The 18,819-nt window shown below is 42.3% G+C and overlaps 1 protein-coding gene and 1 long non-coding RNA gene across 6 annotated transcripts; one reads left to right on the forward strand and one right to left on the reverse strand.

Moving 5' to 3' along the window:
• Positions 1 to 802: 802 nt before the first annotated feature.
• nacc1a (nucleus accumbens associated 1, BEN and BTB (POZ) domain containing a) lies at positions 803 to 17,548 on the reverse strand. Of its 4 annotated transcripts, none has more exons than XM_063903738.1 (8): positions 17,185 to 17,548; positions 12,755 to 12,908; positions 11,787 to 12,056; positions 10,319 to 10,919; positions 9,954 to 10,124; positions 9,069 to 9,174; positions 8,812 to 8,909; positions 803 to 4,874 (listed from the first exon to the last, which is right to left on the reverse strand). In XM_063903738.1, exons 2-8 carry the CDS (start codon positions 12,878 to 12,880, stop codon positions 4,564 to 4,566), a joined length of 1,683 nt encoding a protein of 560 aa, XP_063759808.1. In that variant the 5' UTR covers positions 12,881 to 12,908; positions 17,185 to 17,548; the 3' UTR covers positions 803 to 4,563. The 4 variants fall into 4 exon arrangements, with proteins under 4 accessions (XP_063759808.1, XP_063759807.1, XP_063759810.1 ...); XM_063903737.1 differs by having other exon boundaries at positions 16,570 to 17,548; XM_063903740.1 differs by having other exon boundaries at positions 9,954 to 10,121; positions 16,570 to 17,545.
• On the forward strand, positions 2,309 to 11,590 carry LOC134878001 (uncharacterized). Of its 2 annotated transcripts, XR_010167638.1 has the most exons (4): positions 2,309 to 4,888; positions 8,782 to 8,979; positions 9,261 to 9,305; positions 9,981 to 11,590. It is a non-coding gene; the product is annotated as an uncharacterized LOC134878001 (long non-coding RNA). The 2 variants fall into 2 exon arrangements; XR_010167639.1 differs by lacking the exon at positions 2,309 to 4,888 and having other exon boundaries at positions 8,528 to 8,979.
• Positions 17,549 to 18,819: the final 1,271 nt, after the last annotated feature.

Genomic DNA, 18,819 nt, shown 5'->3' on the forward strand with positions numbered 1-18,819 from the left:
AAGTTAACTTTAATCAACTCTGGGCTATGCAGTGTTTGGTTTGTAGGAGGTCATAAATTAAACTGAAATGAAACAGTGCCAGTAGTTTGTCATATTGTGAATCATTCTGAATGTGTAGATCTACAATGACATTAGAAATAAATCATTATAGCCAACATTCTTTAAAATCTTTTACTATTGGTAATTATTTAGGTTTATTGTTAATAATTGGTGTATTTCTTAGCACTTACACAAATAAAAGGCATTATTATTATTACTTTCAGGAAAGGTAATCACTGTTTTAAATGCATAACATAAATGTGTAATAATATAATATAGCTCTATTTTACAGTGTTTGTTCAAAGTTGAGTTGTGTTATGTTCACTTTATTATAGTGAATGTCAGCAAATTCTTTCTTAGAAGCCAGCTGTCCTATCTAGTATGGAAAGTAGCCTACTGTTTCACGATTGAAACTAAAGCCAAATAAAGGCAGAAATAACTGTGTGGGGTGATATGCTCATAAAGTGTGAAACTAGTAGTACAAGGCAGCCTCCAGGTGGGAGTACTGAAGTGTGAATGGGAACATTTATCATTGCATATTTAAAGTTTTGTCTGTAGGTTTATAAACATGTGTTTATTTACAGTAAATTACTTTCAATCCTTAATGTAATATTTAGGTGAAAAAGGGAATGCTGGCATTTATTTCATGGTAATAGTCAGAATCTTATACACTTATTTACTTTATTCTAAAGTATAAGAAAACCAAGATAACCGACATGCAGCTGAACAGTCACCTACCAGTAAAAAAGGAATCAAAGAGATATTGTTACAAATCTTTTATTAAGATATTCATTATTTAATCCATTTTGACATTTTTCTCTATGATTTGTATTTATTTATCTTACAGTTGTTAATGTGCAATTACCTTTGATAATGTTGGGTCACAGTTACAGGGCTTTCACAAAGTTATTGGCACTTGGAACACAGAAAGAAATAGGATGAGAAGTACAGGATGTACACTGGCGCTACAGGGTTACACAGGGCGAGGAGCAGGGGCAAAGACATGGGCAGACCAATTACTGCACAGGTTGTGAAGAAGCGCCGTTTCTGGGTAAATATATACCTCATGCTGCGAGTGCACAACAAACAATCTCTATGTGTGTGTCTATATATAATATACAGTATTTACCTATACATGTGTATAATCATATTTATATATGTACTGTTTAGTGACAAAAGGTTCCCCGTGCCGTGCCACGCCACACCTTATCCATTCAAGTGTGTAGGTCTACATGTTTCTTGAAGTGTAAACACAAACTTTGAAATTACGATTTGCTGAGAACGTAGGCAAAAAAACGAAGCATGAAATCTTTCAATTCTCAAATGCACAGAAGGTGAAACACAAGCACAGCTCTTGCAGATGAAGTACGTTGTGGTCGAGGGACTTTTTGGAGATCAGAGAACATTCACTATAGGTAAAAACCCCTGATAAGTCCTGTAACCAAAGTTAACTCTACTCTAGGCTCATGAGGCGCAATAGCAGGATATTCTATGTGGACTGGGTTGCTGTGCGTAAACAGACTAACAAAGCTTCCTAAGAGTCAATACTGATTCAGTGGTGATATTTCAACTGTAGTTAGTGACTCAAAATAGAGTGAGAGTCGTTCAGTGTGTCACCGTGTAACAGGGTTACTGCAAGAAACTTATCCAAGTTGTTTCTGTCTTTGAAACTTTTTATTTTGAAATATTCCTCATTAAATCTTTGTTTATGTTACATTTGTCTTCAAGTGTGTCAATGGCACTCACCTTTTACCAATAACTCTTAACAATGGAACTGCATTTAGACATTTTAACATCGATTAGGCTTTTGTCATACCGATTTTCTTTAGGCAGGAACATTGACAGATTTGGTACCAAAGAGCTATTATTTAAAAAAACGTTTTTGTTATATAGGAAATTAAATTCAAGGAATTAAATCCAGATGTCTCAGTGAGTGGCATTTCTCTTGGTCCTTAACTTTTTAAGCATGTGTCTAGAGAGCTGGTACTTTAGAGAATTTATTTTGAAAATGTGGATATTTTTTAATTTGAAACCACAGATTAACAGCAACACATCATGAAACTATTTCCGGGTTACGGCGAGTTACATACACTGATTTAGGTAGTGTCATAATATAAAAAAATGTATGGAAAGACATCGAGAAGTAGTTTGAGGTGAACTGTAAAAGTCGCACAGTTAAAAGCCACTCAGCAAATTAAACAAACATTTTCAAATTTGGATTCAACCACCTGAAACCACTGCTTTGTCCCTCTCCGAAACAGATAAACAAACTTGTGGAAGTGAAACTCGACACCAGCTGCATGAAGGACAGGAAGCACGACAGTCTTTGAGTATACTGTGGAGGTACGTAGGGGAGGGGGGCATCTACAGTCAGATGCAGAGCTTACTGAGGTTTTGTTGTCATTACCCTTAATTACAGAATACGAGGTACTGGATTTTTGTTCTTTCCATAAACCACCAAGTTGAATATTTCATTAAACCCATCCTTATAATTGACTCAATGAAAATACGCTAAGCTTGCTTCTTGTTTTTTTCCCCTAAAAGATTGCATCAACTGCTTGTCATAAAAAATAATAAATTCCTTCCTGTTTTTTACCCTGTTGCTGTCTTCAGAAAAATAAAACCCTTTTTAGAAATGCCCCGCCAGAAGCAGAAAGTAATCAGTCATCTGTGAGAGCATTCCCATAACTTTTATATCCAACTGCAACAGGAACACTGAACCCCCCATGCTGACCCATAACAGGCCATTCAACAAGCAAATACAAACTTTCACATACAGAAAAAAGGTACGTTTTTAACATTTCACAATCAGATGCATCCAGCAACAGAAAGGAAGAACACTTGGGGTTGAACTCAACAGTCGTTTTGATTATTTACAGTTGGAATTTGTGCCAATTTCTAAACAAAAAACGCAGGCAGACATGGAAAACAAAAAGACAAATTCCATCAAAAGGGGTTCAATTGCAACACAACATTTCTCATAAAAGGTGCATGAACCGCTGGTTCTTCTCGTTAAGGTGCAAAATCATTTCAAACTCTAAAATAAAACTGTCAGCCATTTCCAATTTCCATCGTAAAGAGGTGGCGCATTAGATACATGAATAAACTACAGACTGAAAAGACACCGCCGCGCAATACAGGCTCTCCTTCTTACCCAAATAACTGTTTCTGCACACGTGGATCGTACCATACAACCATTTGCTTCAAGCATTGTTGCCTCCTCATGACATCACTGTACCCACCAGGCTTCTGCTCACGGATTTGAATTAAAAGGCACATACCTATTCTCTGTAATTATTCCCTGCCACTTTTGCAGTTGTCAGCACTTCTTTTTCCTTTTCAAAAATATCAATACTGGCCGAGTTGTCACATTAATATAACCTTTATTTTTCTTCAGGTAATCGTCAAAATTGTGGGCTAAAGTTTTATCGAAGGAGGCAAACGTTTCAGGTTCACAACTTAACTAGAAATTGTTCTCTTAGACAACAGTCAAGCCAGCTGAATCAGTCTTATTATTCCTTTTAAGCTCATGAAAAGAAGATGAAATGCTTCATATTTAGCAGTTCAACTGCTCATTCCATCTCTCTGCACTGTCAAATAAAGATAAAAATAAATGACTATGTGTCTTATGATAAGACTGCTTTATTAGACTCCTTTTTTATGCAAAAATAGCACTTTCCTTATTTGACAAGACCTCTTTCAATTAAACATGAAGATCGAGATTTTAAAACAATCCCTCTCACTCTCTTTTGCTCACGCCGCTCTAGGCATGAGCACTTGTATAAATATAGTTTGTCTTCTAAAAATATGACCATATTTTATAACCTTTTGCCCTTTAAATTCTCTTTACAATCATCTCAGTAAAAAGCGTTCACCTTCTCTCTGGATCACGTATTCAGTTCATAGACAGAGAAACATGCTACAATATTAGGAAACAGAAGAAGAGGAAGATGACATTTCTATAAGACACTGCACAGTGAAACACTCAGTGAGATTCTCTAGGTCTCGAGAAATGTGATGTGGCGAAGAACAGTTGCAGGGTGATGATTGGAAGGAGCAGGGGGAGGAAAAACAGGTAGTGTTAAATGATATTATTGGTTCTATTTCATTTTTTAGTTCCTTCTCCTAGGCTGGAATATGGAGTGGTCTACTCCGAACCTGTCCTTACAGCCATCCTTGCACCTCTGCAATAGTAACCCACCAATCACCTTCATTTCAGGGAATGTATTTAATATTAAACAGTGGATGCGCATACACACCTTAAAAAGACAAGGGGAGGCAGAGGACAGTTTGGAGAAAAGCCTCTCACTCTCTCCCTTTCCTCAACTACCTTCATTGTACAGTCTTAAAGCAAATAAGTGTTCATGTCCAGGTTACATCGGGGTCACAGCTGTTGACCCCAGCAGTGTAGTATAGACAGTCAGATGTGAGAGATCAGCGTGGGCCAAAGAGTGAGGAGGCAAGCAAAACTGGGGAATACTGGTATGTGTGTCACCAAATCTCAACTATCCCCAGACACAAAGTTCAAAATAATGCTCCTCCTTCCCCACCTACACCTGGTAGCGATTCACCTGAAGAGCCACCTGACTCCATGCCGGCCCCGCCAGCAGCCTCCAGGGAGGTTGGGTCGAAGGCTGGCTCCGCCCCCAAGGTGTCGTCCTCCATCTTGACCCCGTCGGGAAGGAAAGCAGTGTAGGCGTCGCTCTCGGCCATCAGTAGTTTCAGCTTGGGGATCCAGCTCTTACGCACCACGCGGCGGGCGTTGGTGCACATGTCCGCTGCGATGGCATTCATCTCGCTCTCTTTGAAGCTGGTGGCAAAGTTCTGGCAATAAACTGTCATGGAAAAGGTAAATAAAAAAAAAAACACACACAGTTAGGATGATTGCACATTATGCTGTTAGCTATAAGAAGTAGTGTAATGAAGCAGACAGGAAGTGAACAGCAGAAACAGTAAGGGAAATGTTAAGCAAGTCAAAAACACTAAATGAGTAATGTGTGCTATCGTGTCTGGCGCAGCATTGAAGCAGCCTGAAGTATCAGAAGAACCTAAATTCAGACACATTTCAGTTGATGTTGGCTAATACTGAATAACCATGTCCCAGAGTCAGGACATTTAAGGAGAGGTAATGATTGCAGGTATGTTTCTGATCACTCAGTCAATGGAGTTGACTGACGAGAAACAAATTCAACTCAAGCACATCTAAGGAGCTACACAAGTGAGCCTTTTCCTTTGCGTAACATCATATACAGCAGTCTTTCTCAAAGAGTGGTCCGCGGACCACTGGTGGTCCGTGAGCGACCCCTAGTGGTCCGTGAGTATTTTGGTAAAATGTCACATTTGAAATTAATATATTATAAGTTTAAAGTGTTTCTCAAACTGTCTTAAAATGACTAGTATAGAGTGTAGCATAGATGTAGCTACGTAGGTTCGTAGGTTACGATCTTACGTCATAAATGATTTGCGCGGTCAATTTGAGCTGTCAACTGACAAGATGGATCGATGGCTAAAGACAGGGTCAGTTATAAGAAAATTAAATGACAAATCTGACGTGACAGTCAAGGTGCATCGTCCTGATGCAGGAGATCCAGCAACTACAAGTGGTTCAGCCGCAGCGACAAGTGATTTTGTGTGCGTTACTGAGTCCCAGGAGGGCGGTTCGCCGTCTAACCCCCACCCGGCTGAAAGCTGTGAAACTCTGCTTGATCGCGGAAAGTCCAGCGCTAAAGTGAAGAGAAAACATCACAGCGACTACATAAAATTCGGATTTTTCTGGACTGGAGATGAAGAGGATCCCAATCCACACTGTGTTTTGTGCTACGAGTCGTTGGCTAACGAGGCTATGAAACCCGCCAAGCTCAAGCGTCATTTTGAGAGCAAACACAAGGATTACATCGGGAAACCTTTAGCATTGTTTGAGAGAAAACGTGATGAACTTAAAAAACACATGACGAAGGCGCCCTCACATTTTTTTGCGACGGGGGAAAATGCGAAGGCTACAGAGGCATCATACAGGGTATCCCTTCTCATCTCAAAAACAGGGAAACCTCATTCGATAGGTGAGAATTTAGTCAAACCAGCTGCCAAGGTTATGGCTAATGTATTGTTTGGGGAGAAAGCAAGCGACGAAATTAACAGGGTCCCCCTCTCCAATGATACTGTCCAGCGGCGAATAACAGCCATGGCCGAAAATGTGAAAGATATGCTGATCACACATTAACGCCAAAGCCAGTTTTTCACACTGCAACTGGACGAGTCAACTGATATCGTGAATGAGGCAAATCTGCTGTGTTTTGTAAGGTACATTTATGATGGCGGTGTGCAGGATGAATTTCTGTTTTGTCGTTCCCTGCCGACCAACACCACAGGGGAAGCCATTTTTGACTCAGTCAACGATTTCATCCTGCAGAATAATATCGACTGGACACGATGTGTTGGTATTTACACAGATGGTGCAACTGCAATGACTGGGAAACACAAGGGACTGGCAGCGCGCATACGCGCAGTTGCACCTTGCGCCACAGCAACACACTGTTGCATTCACAGAGAACAGCTGGCTGTGAAAAAAATGCCACCATGCCTCAAATCAGTACTGGACGAGTCTGTGAAAATTGTTAATACAATAAAAACCAAAGCACTGAACACACGTCTTTTTAAAGCTCTGTGTGATGAAATGGGAAGTGAACACACAAAACTGCTTTTCCATACTGAAGTTCGCTGGCTGTCGCGTGGGAAAGTTCTCACCCGTCTATTTGAACTGCGCGATGAGGTGATGTTGTTCTTGCATCATACTGATGAACTGTATGACAGACTGCATGATTTCCAGTGGCTCTCAAAATTGGCATACCTGGCCAGTGCCGCTGCTAGCCATTTTGGTGCCCTAAGCATAATTCCTTCATGATGCCCTCCCCCCCCCCCCCCCCCCAATAAAAAAACATTATGAGTTGTGATGAGTGAGTGGGGAGGGGAGGGGGGGAGGGGAGAGGGGGGCACCATCGGTACCTTTGAGTAGTATGCCTAAAAAGTGCCTCATATTTCTATAGTCTACTGAAATAATTTCGGCCTTATAATTATTATGACGATTTTTCATTAGGCTATTTTTGGTGGTGCCCCCTCGACACTTGGTGCCCTACGCACAGCGCGTAATGCGCGTTATGGGAGCGGCGGCACTGTACCTGGCCGATGTCTTTAGCGCACTCAATGCTTTGAACTTAGCGCTGCAGGGAAAAGCCGTCACCGCCTTCAATGTGCAGGACAAAATTAAAGCCGCATGCCTCAAGATGGAATTGTGGTGTGTCCGTCTGGATCGCCAGGAGTTTGACTGTTTTCCGACGCTTGTGGATTTTCTCCTCGCTGCAGATGAAGAGCTGGACGGCGGCACAGTTGCAGCCTTCAAGGAACATCTGCAAGGCCTTCACTTTCAGCTGGGAAGATATTTCCCAGAACTAGATGCAGGCTATGAGTGGATCAGGAATCCATTTGGGGACAAAACGCACATCGAACACGTCAGTTCCAAGCTCCCATCAAGACAGGTTGACAGCCTTGTGGACATCGCATCTGATGGGACACTGAGGACGACTTTCAGAGAGAAAAGCTTGACGGACTTTTGGGTCCACGTCCAGCCTGAGCACCCAGAGCTGGCTGACGCTTCTCTGAAACTGTTGATGCCGTTTCCAACCACCTACAACTGTGAAGTTGGTTTTTCTACACTTGTTGGTCTGAAAACAAAGCAGCGTAACAGGATCAATGTGGACTGTGATATGAGACTAAAACTCTCCAGTTTGGATCCAGACATTGTTTCACTGATGTCTCAGCACAAGCAGCACCATTCCTCCCATTAGGTAGCAACAGAGACACGCAGTGTATGAGTGAGTAAACAATGCTATTTGTAAATGTAACAGTGTAAATAATGACCTTGTGTTTATTGTTAAAGTCTTGTTAAACTTGGGCCTGCAACCATAGTTTTACTGTATTTTATTTTTGAAAATACACAGCAGAAGTTTGTGTCGTACTAAATGCGGTGCATTTTGCGTATCTCTCTGTTCGCTCGGACATAAACTCAGTAATAAATGTAGTCTATGTTTCATATGATGTGTAAAATCTATCAGCATTTACCGTTTAAATTGCATGTGAACGAAATGCTTGTAGAATCCGTAGTTGTATTTGTATTGTTCCTTTAATGTGTGAACGAGCGATATAGAGAAGGTCACATAAAGCTGTTATTATTAGGCTGTAATTTGTAATATACTGTTGGAGTAGTAAGCAGGCCTATTGTATTTATTCTAGTTTATATTTAGTTATATTTGGTGTATATTTCTCCTTCCTTCTTTGTATTGAACTGTTGCACCTCAATTTCCCTCGGCATTAATAAAGCTTCTTGAATCTTGAATCTTGTTTTGGGATATTGGGGGAGTTAGGTGGTCCGTGAGTATTTTTTTATTGGTTAAGTGGTCCTTGGTCTGAAAAAGTTTGAGAAACACTGATATACAGTATGTAAACATAGGTGATGTTGCCATCTAGTGGTCAGAGTGAGCTGTTACCTAATGCTGATCATAAGGGTGCAGCTGGAATCAGAAACCTGTTGGACCTTTCAACTAAAAGTAACTTAAAATAGGCCATGCAATAATTCTGCATCAGCTCTAAGATAGGTAAAACATATTAAATTCGTACCATTTCTTTTACATTCCCCTCTATCTGTATCCAACATCACAAGCTAATGCAAATTGTTTGCGCGCTCTAAAGGCAAATACCCTCGGACCGAACAACACTCACATTTGACCGCGTGCAGAACTCTGTTGTCCAGCGGCTTGCGGCTTGGGTCGTTGGTGGATGAGCGGATGCCGGTTCCACAGCTGTTAGCCAGAGTGTTCCTGATACATCAAAGAGAGGAACACACAACAGAGGAAAACAACAATAAGTTGTTACATCCTTCCAATCCAGGTAAAAAACATCTCATAATGTCTATATAAAAACCCAGCTAACTTTACATGAAGCACTTGCAGAAATAGACTCAGACAGATGAAACGAACCTGTCAAAGAAGGCGGCCAGCAGCCTCCTCAGCAGCACCTTGTGTCTGGTCCCTGCGCTCACGTGACAGTTCATTAGCTGGGCTCGCGATATATACACAGAAGTACCTGCAAAGAATGCACCAGCCATGATTATCAAGAAACAAAAGGAACCAGCAGCACCTATTTACGACCCATCTATGGTCTCCTTTCAGGCCGTGGCTGATCTCTCCGACTTCAGATTGTGTGGTTCATACACGGTAATATAATAAAGATCTTTGCTTTCATTTACTGGAATGGAATATTTGTTTGTCTAGTCTGATTCATATGAAATGTTGCAGCTGTAGGCGGAGAACGAGGAGGAAATGTTTCGGTATCATAGTTACGAGTCTTGCTTTTCTATAATTTTCACTAACTAAAGTCTATTCCTTTTCATAGTATAAATGGTATGCACACTACACTTGTGCATTTGACTTTATTACACACAAATTGGGTTTATGTTGCATTCACTCTCTCAATCAAACAGGCACTGTGCTGCAAGATATGTAACCCAGCCCGTAAGGTAACACACACATTGTCACAGGATGTCCTTGACATAAACACACAGAATCAAATGTGCAGTACTGGCACGTAACCTGCGTGTCAATGCCAACCCGAGTCATCTGAGGACAGCCTTCTCTCAATATGTGTATACATATCATTGCCAGTGTCCTGTTGAAAGTGTCCTCTGAATGATCTGACATAAGTAAATTCATTATAGGTTTATTCTGGCTTGTGTGTTTCTTTGGTATACCTTTCAAATGTTTAAAAGCCTTAGACGAACACATAGAAAATACATTTACCAGCTGCTCTAAACCCCCATGCTCTAAAAGCTTTTTTGGTTTTCTTTGACAACACCCGATCCATACCTGAGACTAACTCTAGTTTCTCGGCAGGGTCTCCTTCCTCGTACAGTTTGGGATGACAGCGGTTGCCTATCTGAGCGACGAGTTCTGCGGGCAGACATGTGAGGTCTCTGCCTCGCATCCGACCCCGTGTCTCTGTGTGGTCTGGTAGAGCCTCAACACGCTCACCAGCTGCTGGAGAGAAACAGGTTTTCAGAGTTAGAATATAACCATAACACACAAAAAAATTAAAGATGGTGCACGGTGACATCTGAACACCAGACACTCATTCATTACATTTCTCTGCCTTTAGTTATGAGATATTATAAGACATGTTCAACACAACATGTCTTTAAGTGACACATACTGATCCGCCTCATGTCCTTTACCTGCGGCGCCCATGTTGAGCATGCTGTACATGGTGTACATGTTGCAGATTTGCCTATACTGCTCTTCAGCACATTCATCCGTCGGCTCTTCCTCTTCTTCATCGTCGTGGTAGCTGATGGGGGAGTCGCTGGCGTAGGTGCTGAGGGTGCCGGGACTGGCGCCCTCTGACACGCCGAGGCCTGCTGCGTAGTTGCCATTGGTGCCAGTGCCGGCCACCATGCCGGCCAGGCTGGTTGCGTTGGCCCCCACACCCATAGCCAGTCCAAGGGCTCCGGGGCTCTGAATGGCACTACCCCGCAATGCCTCCTGGGAATAACGGGCTGCTTTCCTAGCCCCGCCTCCTCCCCCTGAGCCTACCCCGCTGCTGCCGCCCTCCCACAACCGCTTGGCCACAGGGGTGCAGACCACAGAGTAAGGGGTGGCAGCTTCCGGCTGGCTGGCTGGCTGCTCCGTCTTCACCCGGGACACCAGAGGCAGTGGCGTCAGGCAGGAGGCAGGCCGGCCTGCACTGTTACTGGTCTGCGTCACAGGGCTCTGAGGCTCAGAGGGGGGGGCCTCCTCAGCGTGAAGACCCTGGGAGTCGCAGCTCGGGGAGGAGACCTAGGAATGAATGTAAACATATTCACTCTTGAGTAAATATCTTCACACAAGTTGATGTCCAATATATGTTGGATGATCAGTCTGTCTTTACAACAGCTGGGCATCTCAATGATCATTGGCCAGTTTCTAAACTTTTTCCAAATTTGGAGGATTAATCAGGGTAAACCGTAAGGGATTCCAAATAGTTAAGTAACCCCTTTCCCTATCGAAACAAGTGTTTCAGAAATAAGGCTTGATGTGGTTTTGAACATAATATGGCTTTTAATCACGGCAGCGTTTAGCTGAATATCTCCGTTAGAAATTTCTCTCTTCAGACAGAGAGCTGCATGCTCTCCAAAGGGGCGTGGCCAGCTTCAGCTCAAGTCAAATTTAAAGCGACAGTCACAGCCTCAGCACTTCAGGAACAGGGCTGAAATAGAGGGGGATGAGGCATGGCTACAATGGGTGATCTGTTTGGTATTTTGAGCCAAACACTTCACAGACATGTTTTGTAGATATTGCCCTACAATATGTTGTTCCACTATAACATAATAGGAGACCTTTATGTTGCGTTAGTGCATACATATTGCTGCTAAATGTCTATTTTTTCTCATTACGAACACAACATGTTTCAGAATTGTCCCAATTGGAATGGAGACGACACCTTGATCACAAATAACAACAATTGTAATTTTGATGATAACGTTTTATTTTGGTTTGACCAATTTTGGTTCCCTGTGACCTAAATATAAGTAAATGAAATATTGATTTGTGGGTTTTACTGTGCTCAAATCATTGAAAACTCAAAACCTTTTGTCTTTTTCCCATGTCCCCGCGACTATGTTACTTTCTTAGACAACTTCCGACTGAAAACAATATCTGCCTCACCTTGAGAAAGAACTCCGTGCCTTTTTCCATGATCTGTTGGATCTGCAGGAAGCCGGCCGTGTACATGAGCAGGAACTGGTCCCCCACCGTCATGCTGAGACGGCCTGTGTAGCAGAAAGACAAGATCTGCTGGAAGCTCTGGGGCTGCACAGCCGAAGGGAGCTCCACTACAGTCGGGCTTGAATCATTGCTGCTCCCACTGCCGTTATTGCTGCTGCTGAAAAGGTCACGGAAATAAGAACTGCTAGCAGCCAGCACAGCTCGATGGGCCTGAGACAAAAGCAGATGAGTAAGGCAACCCATTAGAACTTTTGAAAGACATAAAGTAAGGAATATATTTAAGAAAAGACCTCATTTGTTTCCAACTATTTGTGACCTAAATTCAGTCAGTATTTAAGTATTGAAGTCAAGATTCCTAAAATACTGATTTGGAGTTCTCCCTCTGTTATAAGAAAGAAAGTCCTACCAGGATTTTGGGAGATAGAAGTTTGCAGGGCAGACAAAGTTACGAATACCCTCCAAGATAAAAGTGAAAAAAGACATCCAATCAATCCTTACGGCACTCCAATTGGGGGCAATCTAACCCATTAAGTTTACAAGCAAAGTGGGAAATGACATGCCATTAAGGAGGGCCAGTTGTCATTCAAAGTAAAGACGACAATCGTTGATTAAACTTATCTGAAAACCTTTCTCTAAAGAGGAGGAATTTAGCAGAATCTCTCTGAAATTATTCTGAGATGAAAAACTGCTCTCAGCATTAACAATTTAGAAATATGACAACGATTGCTCAGCTTTGACACCAAACAGCCCTCACTTTGAAGTATATTGACATTATCCAAGCAACATGGCTGCCATCAAGTATAACTGTTTACAGGGAAGCCTAGGCTTCTGTAATTTTATCCTCGACTTTTGAAACACAAGAGTTATTTCCTTTCTGAAAACAATAACAACATTATTCTCATCAGTACCTTGAAGGCATGGCCCTTGACCACCACGGAGACATCGCAGTAAAGGCCCTGCAGTCGCTGTTCGTTCAGACACTCTAAAACATTGTTGCCAAAGTTTGGGATCGCCATCTGGAGGGTCTGGGCCATGGTGCGCCTACGCACACCACCAAAAGGTCTTGTTAGGAAAGAAAGAGACACAGAAAAAGAACAAGAGAGGAATAAATAGGGTTGCAGATGTAAGGAATATTCAAGGTAAATATAAAATGGAAACATGGAGACATTTGCTCAGGCTGTATTTACCAGGTCATATGCAGATAAAAAACCTTTAGCCTGAAAGACCTAATCAATTAATTTGCCAAACACAAAGATACTTCAAAATAAGAGCCATCAATGTTCAAACTTAAAGTTCAAGATCAACTACTAATTGACAAGTTACATAAAAAAATAAATGTAGGTAGATTGACACTCTTCGGTTAGAATGCTAAATCAAGCTACATCCCACATGGTATAGGCGTAGAGAATAAACTGCTACCAAGTTACCATTTACTTTGGGTTACTATCTGCCTTACTGAAACATTATTTCATCCCCAAAGAAATGTTCACTCCAATAATATGATCAAAAGCTACGTCCTGTGGCTCAGACAGTGCCGCACTGTCAGCGGTGTGAGAGAATGCACTGTGCATGCAGAGGGTTGTAAATACACTGAATTCCTTTTTAATGGGGTTCTGGCAAATTATTTGTATTATGTGATGTAGGAGTTTGCTGCTGAGTGCTGTGCAAGACTAGAAATGAACTACAAGGTAGGCTATACTTTTTAAATAGAATTTTTGAAATCATTTTTATATTTCATTTGACAGATTTTTTGCAACCCTTGGAATGACAGAATAACAATAACTGACAATGAATCATCTCCACATAACTTCTGTGTAAAACACCGAGAGTTAAACAAAAGTTCAGCATGTCTTCAAGTGTCAGGATGTTGCCGAGTCACCATGTAGTGTTATAAACGTTACTGCTCAACAGGAATTTGATTGTGGTGTTCACACTGCTTTAACCCTGGTCATGAGCACAGTCATAATCTCAGTGGGATAAGTTGGGCAGGCCCATTTACAACAATGACAAAAAGTCATGGTGTGAGGAGGGAGTCAGCAGGCAATGTGAGGAGGAGGTGTAATGTAACATGAATGTGTTAAAAGACAGAAAGCTCAGGGAAAACCAGCCTAAAACAAAACAGGTGAGGAATGTCAGACACAATAAAACAGCTGTCTTCTCCTTGGATAAACTAAAACCTAACAAACACTAAAGTTCCTCTAATGTATTGTTCGATGACTTCTACGCTGAATTACTCTTTATGAAACACCTCTATTCTAGAGAAAAGAAGTCCTGAATAAGCCTCGTCATATCCAATTCACCACAAATATTTCTTCACACAGTGCTACTGAAGGCTTTTGGCAGGCTCACAGGACATTGATATTTCAAACCTAGTTTAGTTGAAGCATGGATAATCTACATAGCATTAATCTTATACGTCACTTCAGCCTTGCAGCAGTTGTTTTTGCCAGGAGTGGGCTCAGTGAAAGCCTTTTTATTGTCTGTCTTATATGAGCTATACAACTCTGTCCTTAGATAACTGGGTCATGTCCTGTTATTCTATGTGAAAACAAGTGTGTGGCTTAAACAAACACCACATAGCATGTTTCCGTTCACTTCTCTAAACATTCAAAGGCAAACATACCCCCTTGCCCTGCATCCGCTCGAAAGATTCCTATATTATGCATGTCAATATTAAATTAAAGTGGAGGAAAGTTCCCTCTGCTGTGGGAAAGCTATATTATTGTGCGTCTGTGAGAAAGCTTTGAATCCACTATCAGTTACAACACATCAGAAAACGTATTTTGGAACTTGTATGCATGATCTGATTCTACACAATGGGAGGGATTTACTTTTTAGTACAGGGATTCACATATATGTTACCATTATATGCCCTTTTTACCCAACCTACCTTCCACAATTCCACAGCTAAGGAAACAACAGTTCCATTGATAAGTCCACGTGGCATTTTATTGCCCATAAACCTTTACAGCAGAATAGCAGCCATAAGTGGATTCCACAGATTTACACAAATGTGCAAACAGGCCTAGATAAAAGCTGTTTTTACACTGATGCTTTACCACTAGCGTTGCATGCTTGCAAGTTGCACACACACGTGAAGATTCATACCCAACAATATCTGAAACCCAGAGAACACACTGATTGAAGCCCACCCTGTGTGAGGCACACTACCACTTTGGTGTGAGTGACTGGCGAGGGCTGGAGTGAGCCGCCCCATCATATCCAAAGCCTTTCATTTGGGACCTATCCAAGCTCCAGGGTAAAGAGAAATGCTCTCTTTGTCTCTGTCTCACTCAAGCTCCCTCTCCCTCATACTAAAACACAGATGCGCACACACAAACTCAAACAAACCCACAAAAGGCACACTGAGTCACACACAGACATGAGACAATACTGCTTGTTTACAGTTTGGCGAGCCGCAGTAAGCACACATGCGTGCACATAAAGACACACACACAAACACACACACACACACACATACACATACACACACACACACGGCTGAGAGCAGTGTGTGTTTTTGCACAGTTCACCCTGACAGTGAGAGGGAATGTGACTGTGTGTGTGTGTGTGTGTGTGTGTGTGTGTGTGTGTGTGTGTGTGTGTGTGTGTGTGTGTGTGTGTGTGTGTGTGTGTGTGTGCATGTGTGTCTTTATGCACCAAGGAGGGGCAGTGAAGCCTGCATAGATGAAAGGGATCATTTCAGGTCCTTATTCCATAAAATATATAGAGCGCTGCAATGGGGAAGAATTACATTCACCCAAACTCACCCTGTGGCTTATACCAACCAGCCTGGAGGGGAAAGTAGGTCAAACATACACACAACATCCTTAAGACCTTAGACTTCTCATAGTGAGACTTAACAATGTTTTGCCCACATCCATATAGGCTTATATAAGATGGGAACTTCTGTCAACATATTTCAGAACTCATCCAGAATAAGTCAGGTCTACAGTCTGACTACTTGCCAGTTTATCCAGTTCTACCATTGAAAACAGCATCCTGGGCACATTCACAGCTATGTGGATGATTAGTGTGGAGTCACTGGGTTAGCTGGCACACAATGCATTCCCTCTATAGGCATTTCCTGGTTCTCATGTGCCCATGCCTGCATGGCTGTGCTACTCCTATCAAGTCCAGACATATAAGTAGGCCTGATTCGTGATTATTCTTATATAACAGGGAGATACTGAATATAAAGCAGCACTGACATGAAAAGCTTCTAAACTTCTTAATGTTGCTGATGTTGTATCCGACAGTATGCCTCCGTACAGAAATGTTGAAACGGGAAAGGATGCCGGGTAATTGGGAACAGCTCTTTCACACACCGACCTGGGTGCCAGTCTACCCGCCGGGAGGCTCCACTGTCTGCTGGCACCGGAGGCGACGGGAGGGGGGCGACTGGATGGCAGCAAGCCCCGTTGTGGAGGAGACGTTGTGCTCCCGTTTACGTGCCCTCAAATGACATTTAAGTGTATTAATATAAACTATGTTCGCTTTATCCATGTGTCCCCCGCTCCCCTGTGGCTGACAACGCTGAATTGTTGTATGCCCTCTTCCCATCCGCAGCGGGCCTATAGAGGTGGCTAACGGCTAAGCTAACACTACTGTTAAATATTTTGGGTTCGCCCCATCCACCTCATGCACACTCAGCCCCCAGCTGCACAATGACAAGCATTTCCGCGATAGTCCACACACTCAACAATATGAACAAGACACTTACTGCCTGTGCGGACGAGGTAGCTGTGCTGCGACGCCGGTTGTCAAGCCCAAAATGTTGCTTATTTAAATATTTTGGTGATGGGGGAAATCGCTCCCCCTGCCATTCTCCATTCTACCGACATCAACAGGTCATCCCAGGACACGCAGCAGCTGAGGGCGAGCCAGACGGAACCAGTGCGGCACGGAGCGGGGGGGTGGGAGCACAACAAGGCACAATTCTTTACGAACGAGTTACCGTGCCAAAAAAAACTGACTGCCATTGCATTTTCGCATATTTGGAGAGGAAATTAAACTACAAACCTTACACTCGTTGGTTATACATGCTATACTTTAGTGTGTTTTCTAAAGGTTGGGTTGAGATTAAGAACTTGGACCCGTCCCCTAAATGAGCAGCCTACTTCCCAAACTTTTATTGTCCCGTACCTACTGGACCGTTCATCATCAACCCTACTCCACGGTGTTAACTAAGGACACCGGCACATACCCCTCACTCTCCTTTCCACCCTCCCCCTCCTCCTGCTTCTCCTCCACCGCAGCAGCAGCAGCAGCAGCAGCCGGTGAATCCTCAGACGACCCCGGCAGGACGCTTCACACACAGCGACAGACAGACACTCACCCCCTCGCTGGGAAGTTGATGCAGGGCGCTGGTTTAAAGAAAGAGACACAGATCTCTCTCTCCCGGCTTTTCCTTGCTCTGGGAAGCCATTCAGTGTGAGCTAAACGCTGATAGCAGACTCATCGAGGGCGGTACAGTATCCCAGGGGATTGCGGAACACAGAGCCACTGATCGCACCGAGCAGGAGAGGAGGAAGACGAGCATGACGCGCTCGTCATTCAATCGCATGATCGTGTCAAGCGCAGCCTCAATTTGTGGAGACCTATCCCACGGCAGGTACTGTTTGTGCATTGGCACAGCAAGCAGCAGCAGCCTGCAAGGGAAAACTCTCTCCCACTGTCTCCCCCCTCTGTATCTCCGCATATGAGCCATATCATTTGGAAAAGCAGGTCGTGCTGTGTACTTATTAAACTTGAGTGAACTTGCGCAAATAAAGAAGGGATAAAGTTGCTCCCTTGTTGGCTGTAAACAAGTGAACGTTTATAAGCTAAATACAGGGTGCAGTGACACCTATCATACCTGCACGCTCCTGTGTTCAACTGAGCATACAGTAATAACCATTAGGGTGCAGGTAGCCTACTGACGTGTACTTGCTGACCTCTGCTCCACCACCACGCTATTCAACTTAATGTACATATGCTTCAATATCAAGTGGTGTAATGTCACCGAGTACATTTAATCAAGTAGCCTACGGTAGTTCCTGTAAGTAAAATGTAGTGCACATTTTTCATACTGAGTACTTTTTCAATTTTGGTTCATAGAGTACTTTTTAATTTTTCAATGCAGGACTTACACTGTAGTATTGCTACTTCTACTTATATAAATCATCTATTTAGTACTTATTCAGCCTGTTTGAATCAATCAATCTTCTCTTTAAATATCAATTTTGTGGAAAAAAGTAATTTTTCAAATATTATATTTTCTGATCATTTTTACTTTCACTAATGTGTAAAATACCCTTGTTTAGTTTCGATATTAACCTCCCTGAATTCCACCCTCAGAAGGCTATGTATCATATCAAATAAATTGTAACATAAAATAAAATGTGAAGGTCCCCTTTTCTGGCTGTCATTCATAAGGACCAACTAGAATTCTCAACCACTATATCATCTGCTTTGCAAAGTAAACATTCTCTCAGCTTAGGAATGATACAGATTTTCCCCATGTATTACTTTTTGAGCTCTATCAAAGTTATTGTGACATAGGTCATGAAGAAATCCATAGAAATAGGCTGATTTGGTCCTTCGCTATTTGAACAATGAATCCACACAGAATGTGAAAATATCAAAAGCAGTGCCATCTCCTGGTTATGATTTTCTGTTTCCAACTAAGAATAAGTTAAAGTTCACCATTCTGGGTGTAACTTCTTACCAGGAAGGGGTTCATGGGCAATAATAACCCAACAGGAAGAAGTGTCAGTTTAAGCAGTAAAAAATGAAGAGGGTTTACTAAGGCAATAGTCTACCATTTTGTATAGTATTACGAATTGTCATTATAGATTAATCTTATACTTTCTACACATTATTCCATTGTTTGAAAATAATTCTGAAAAAAAAGTGAGATTTACAATCACCCAAAGCCCAGAGTGACATCTTCACAATGTTTGTTTGGTCCAAACAATAATACAAATCTCAA

This window comes from Eleginops maclovinus, chromosome 16, assembly GCF_036324505.1.
Source record: "Eleginops maclovinus isolate JMC-PN-2008 ecotype Puerto Natales chromosome 16, JC_Emac_rtc_rv5, whole genome shotgun sequence".
Taxonomy (NCBI): Eukaryota; Metazoa; Chordata; class Actinopteri; order Perciformes; family Eleginopidae; genus Eleginops; species Eleginops maclovinus.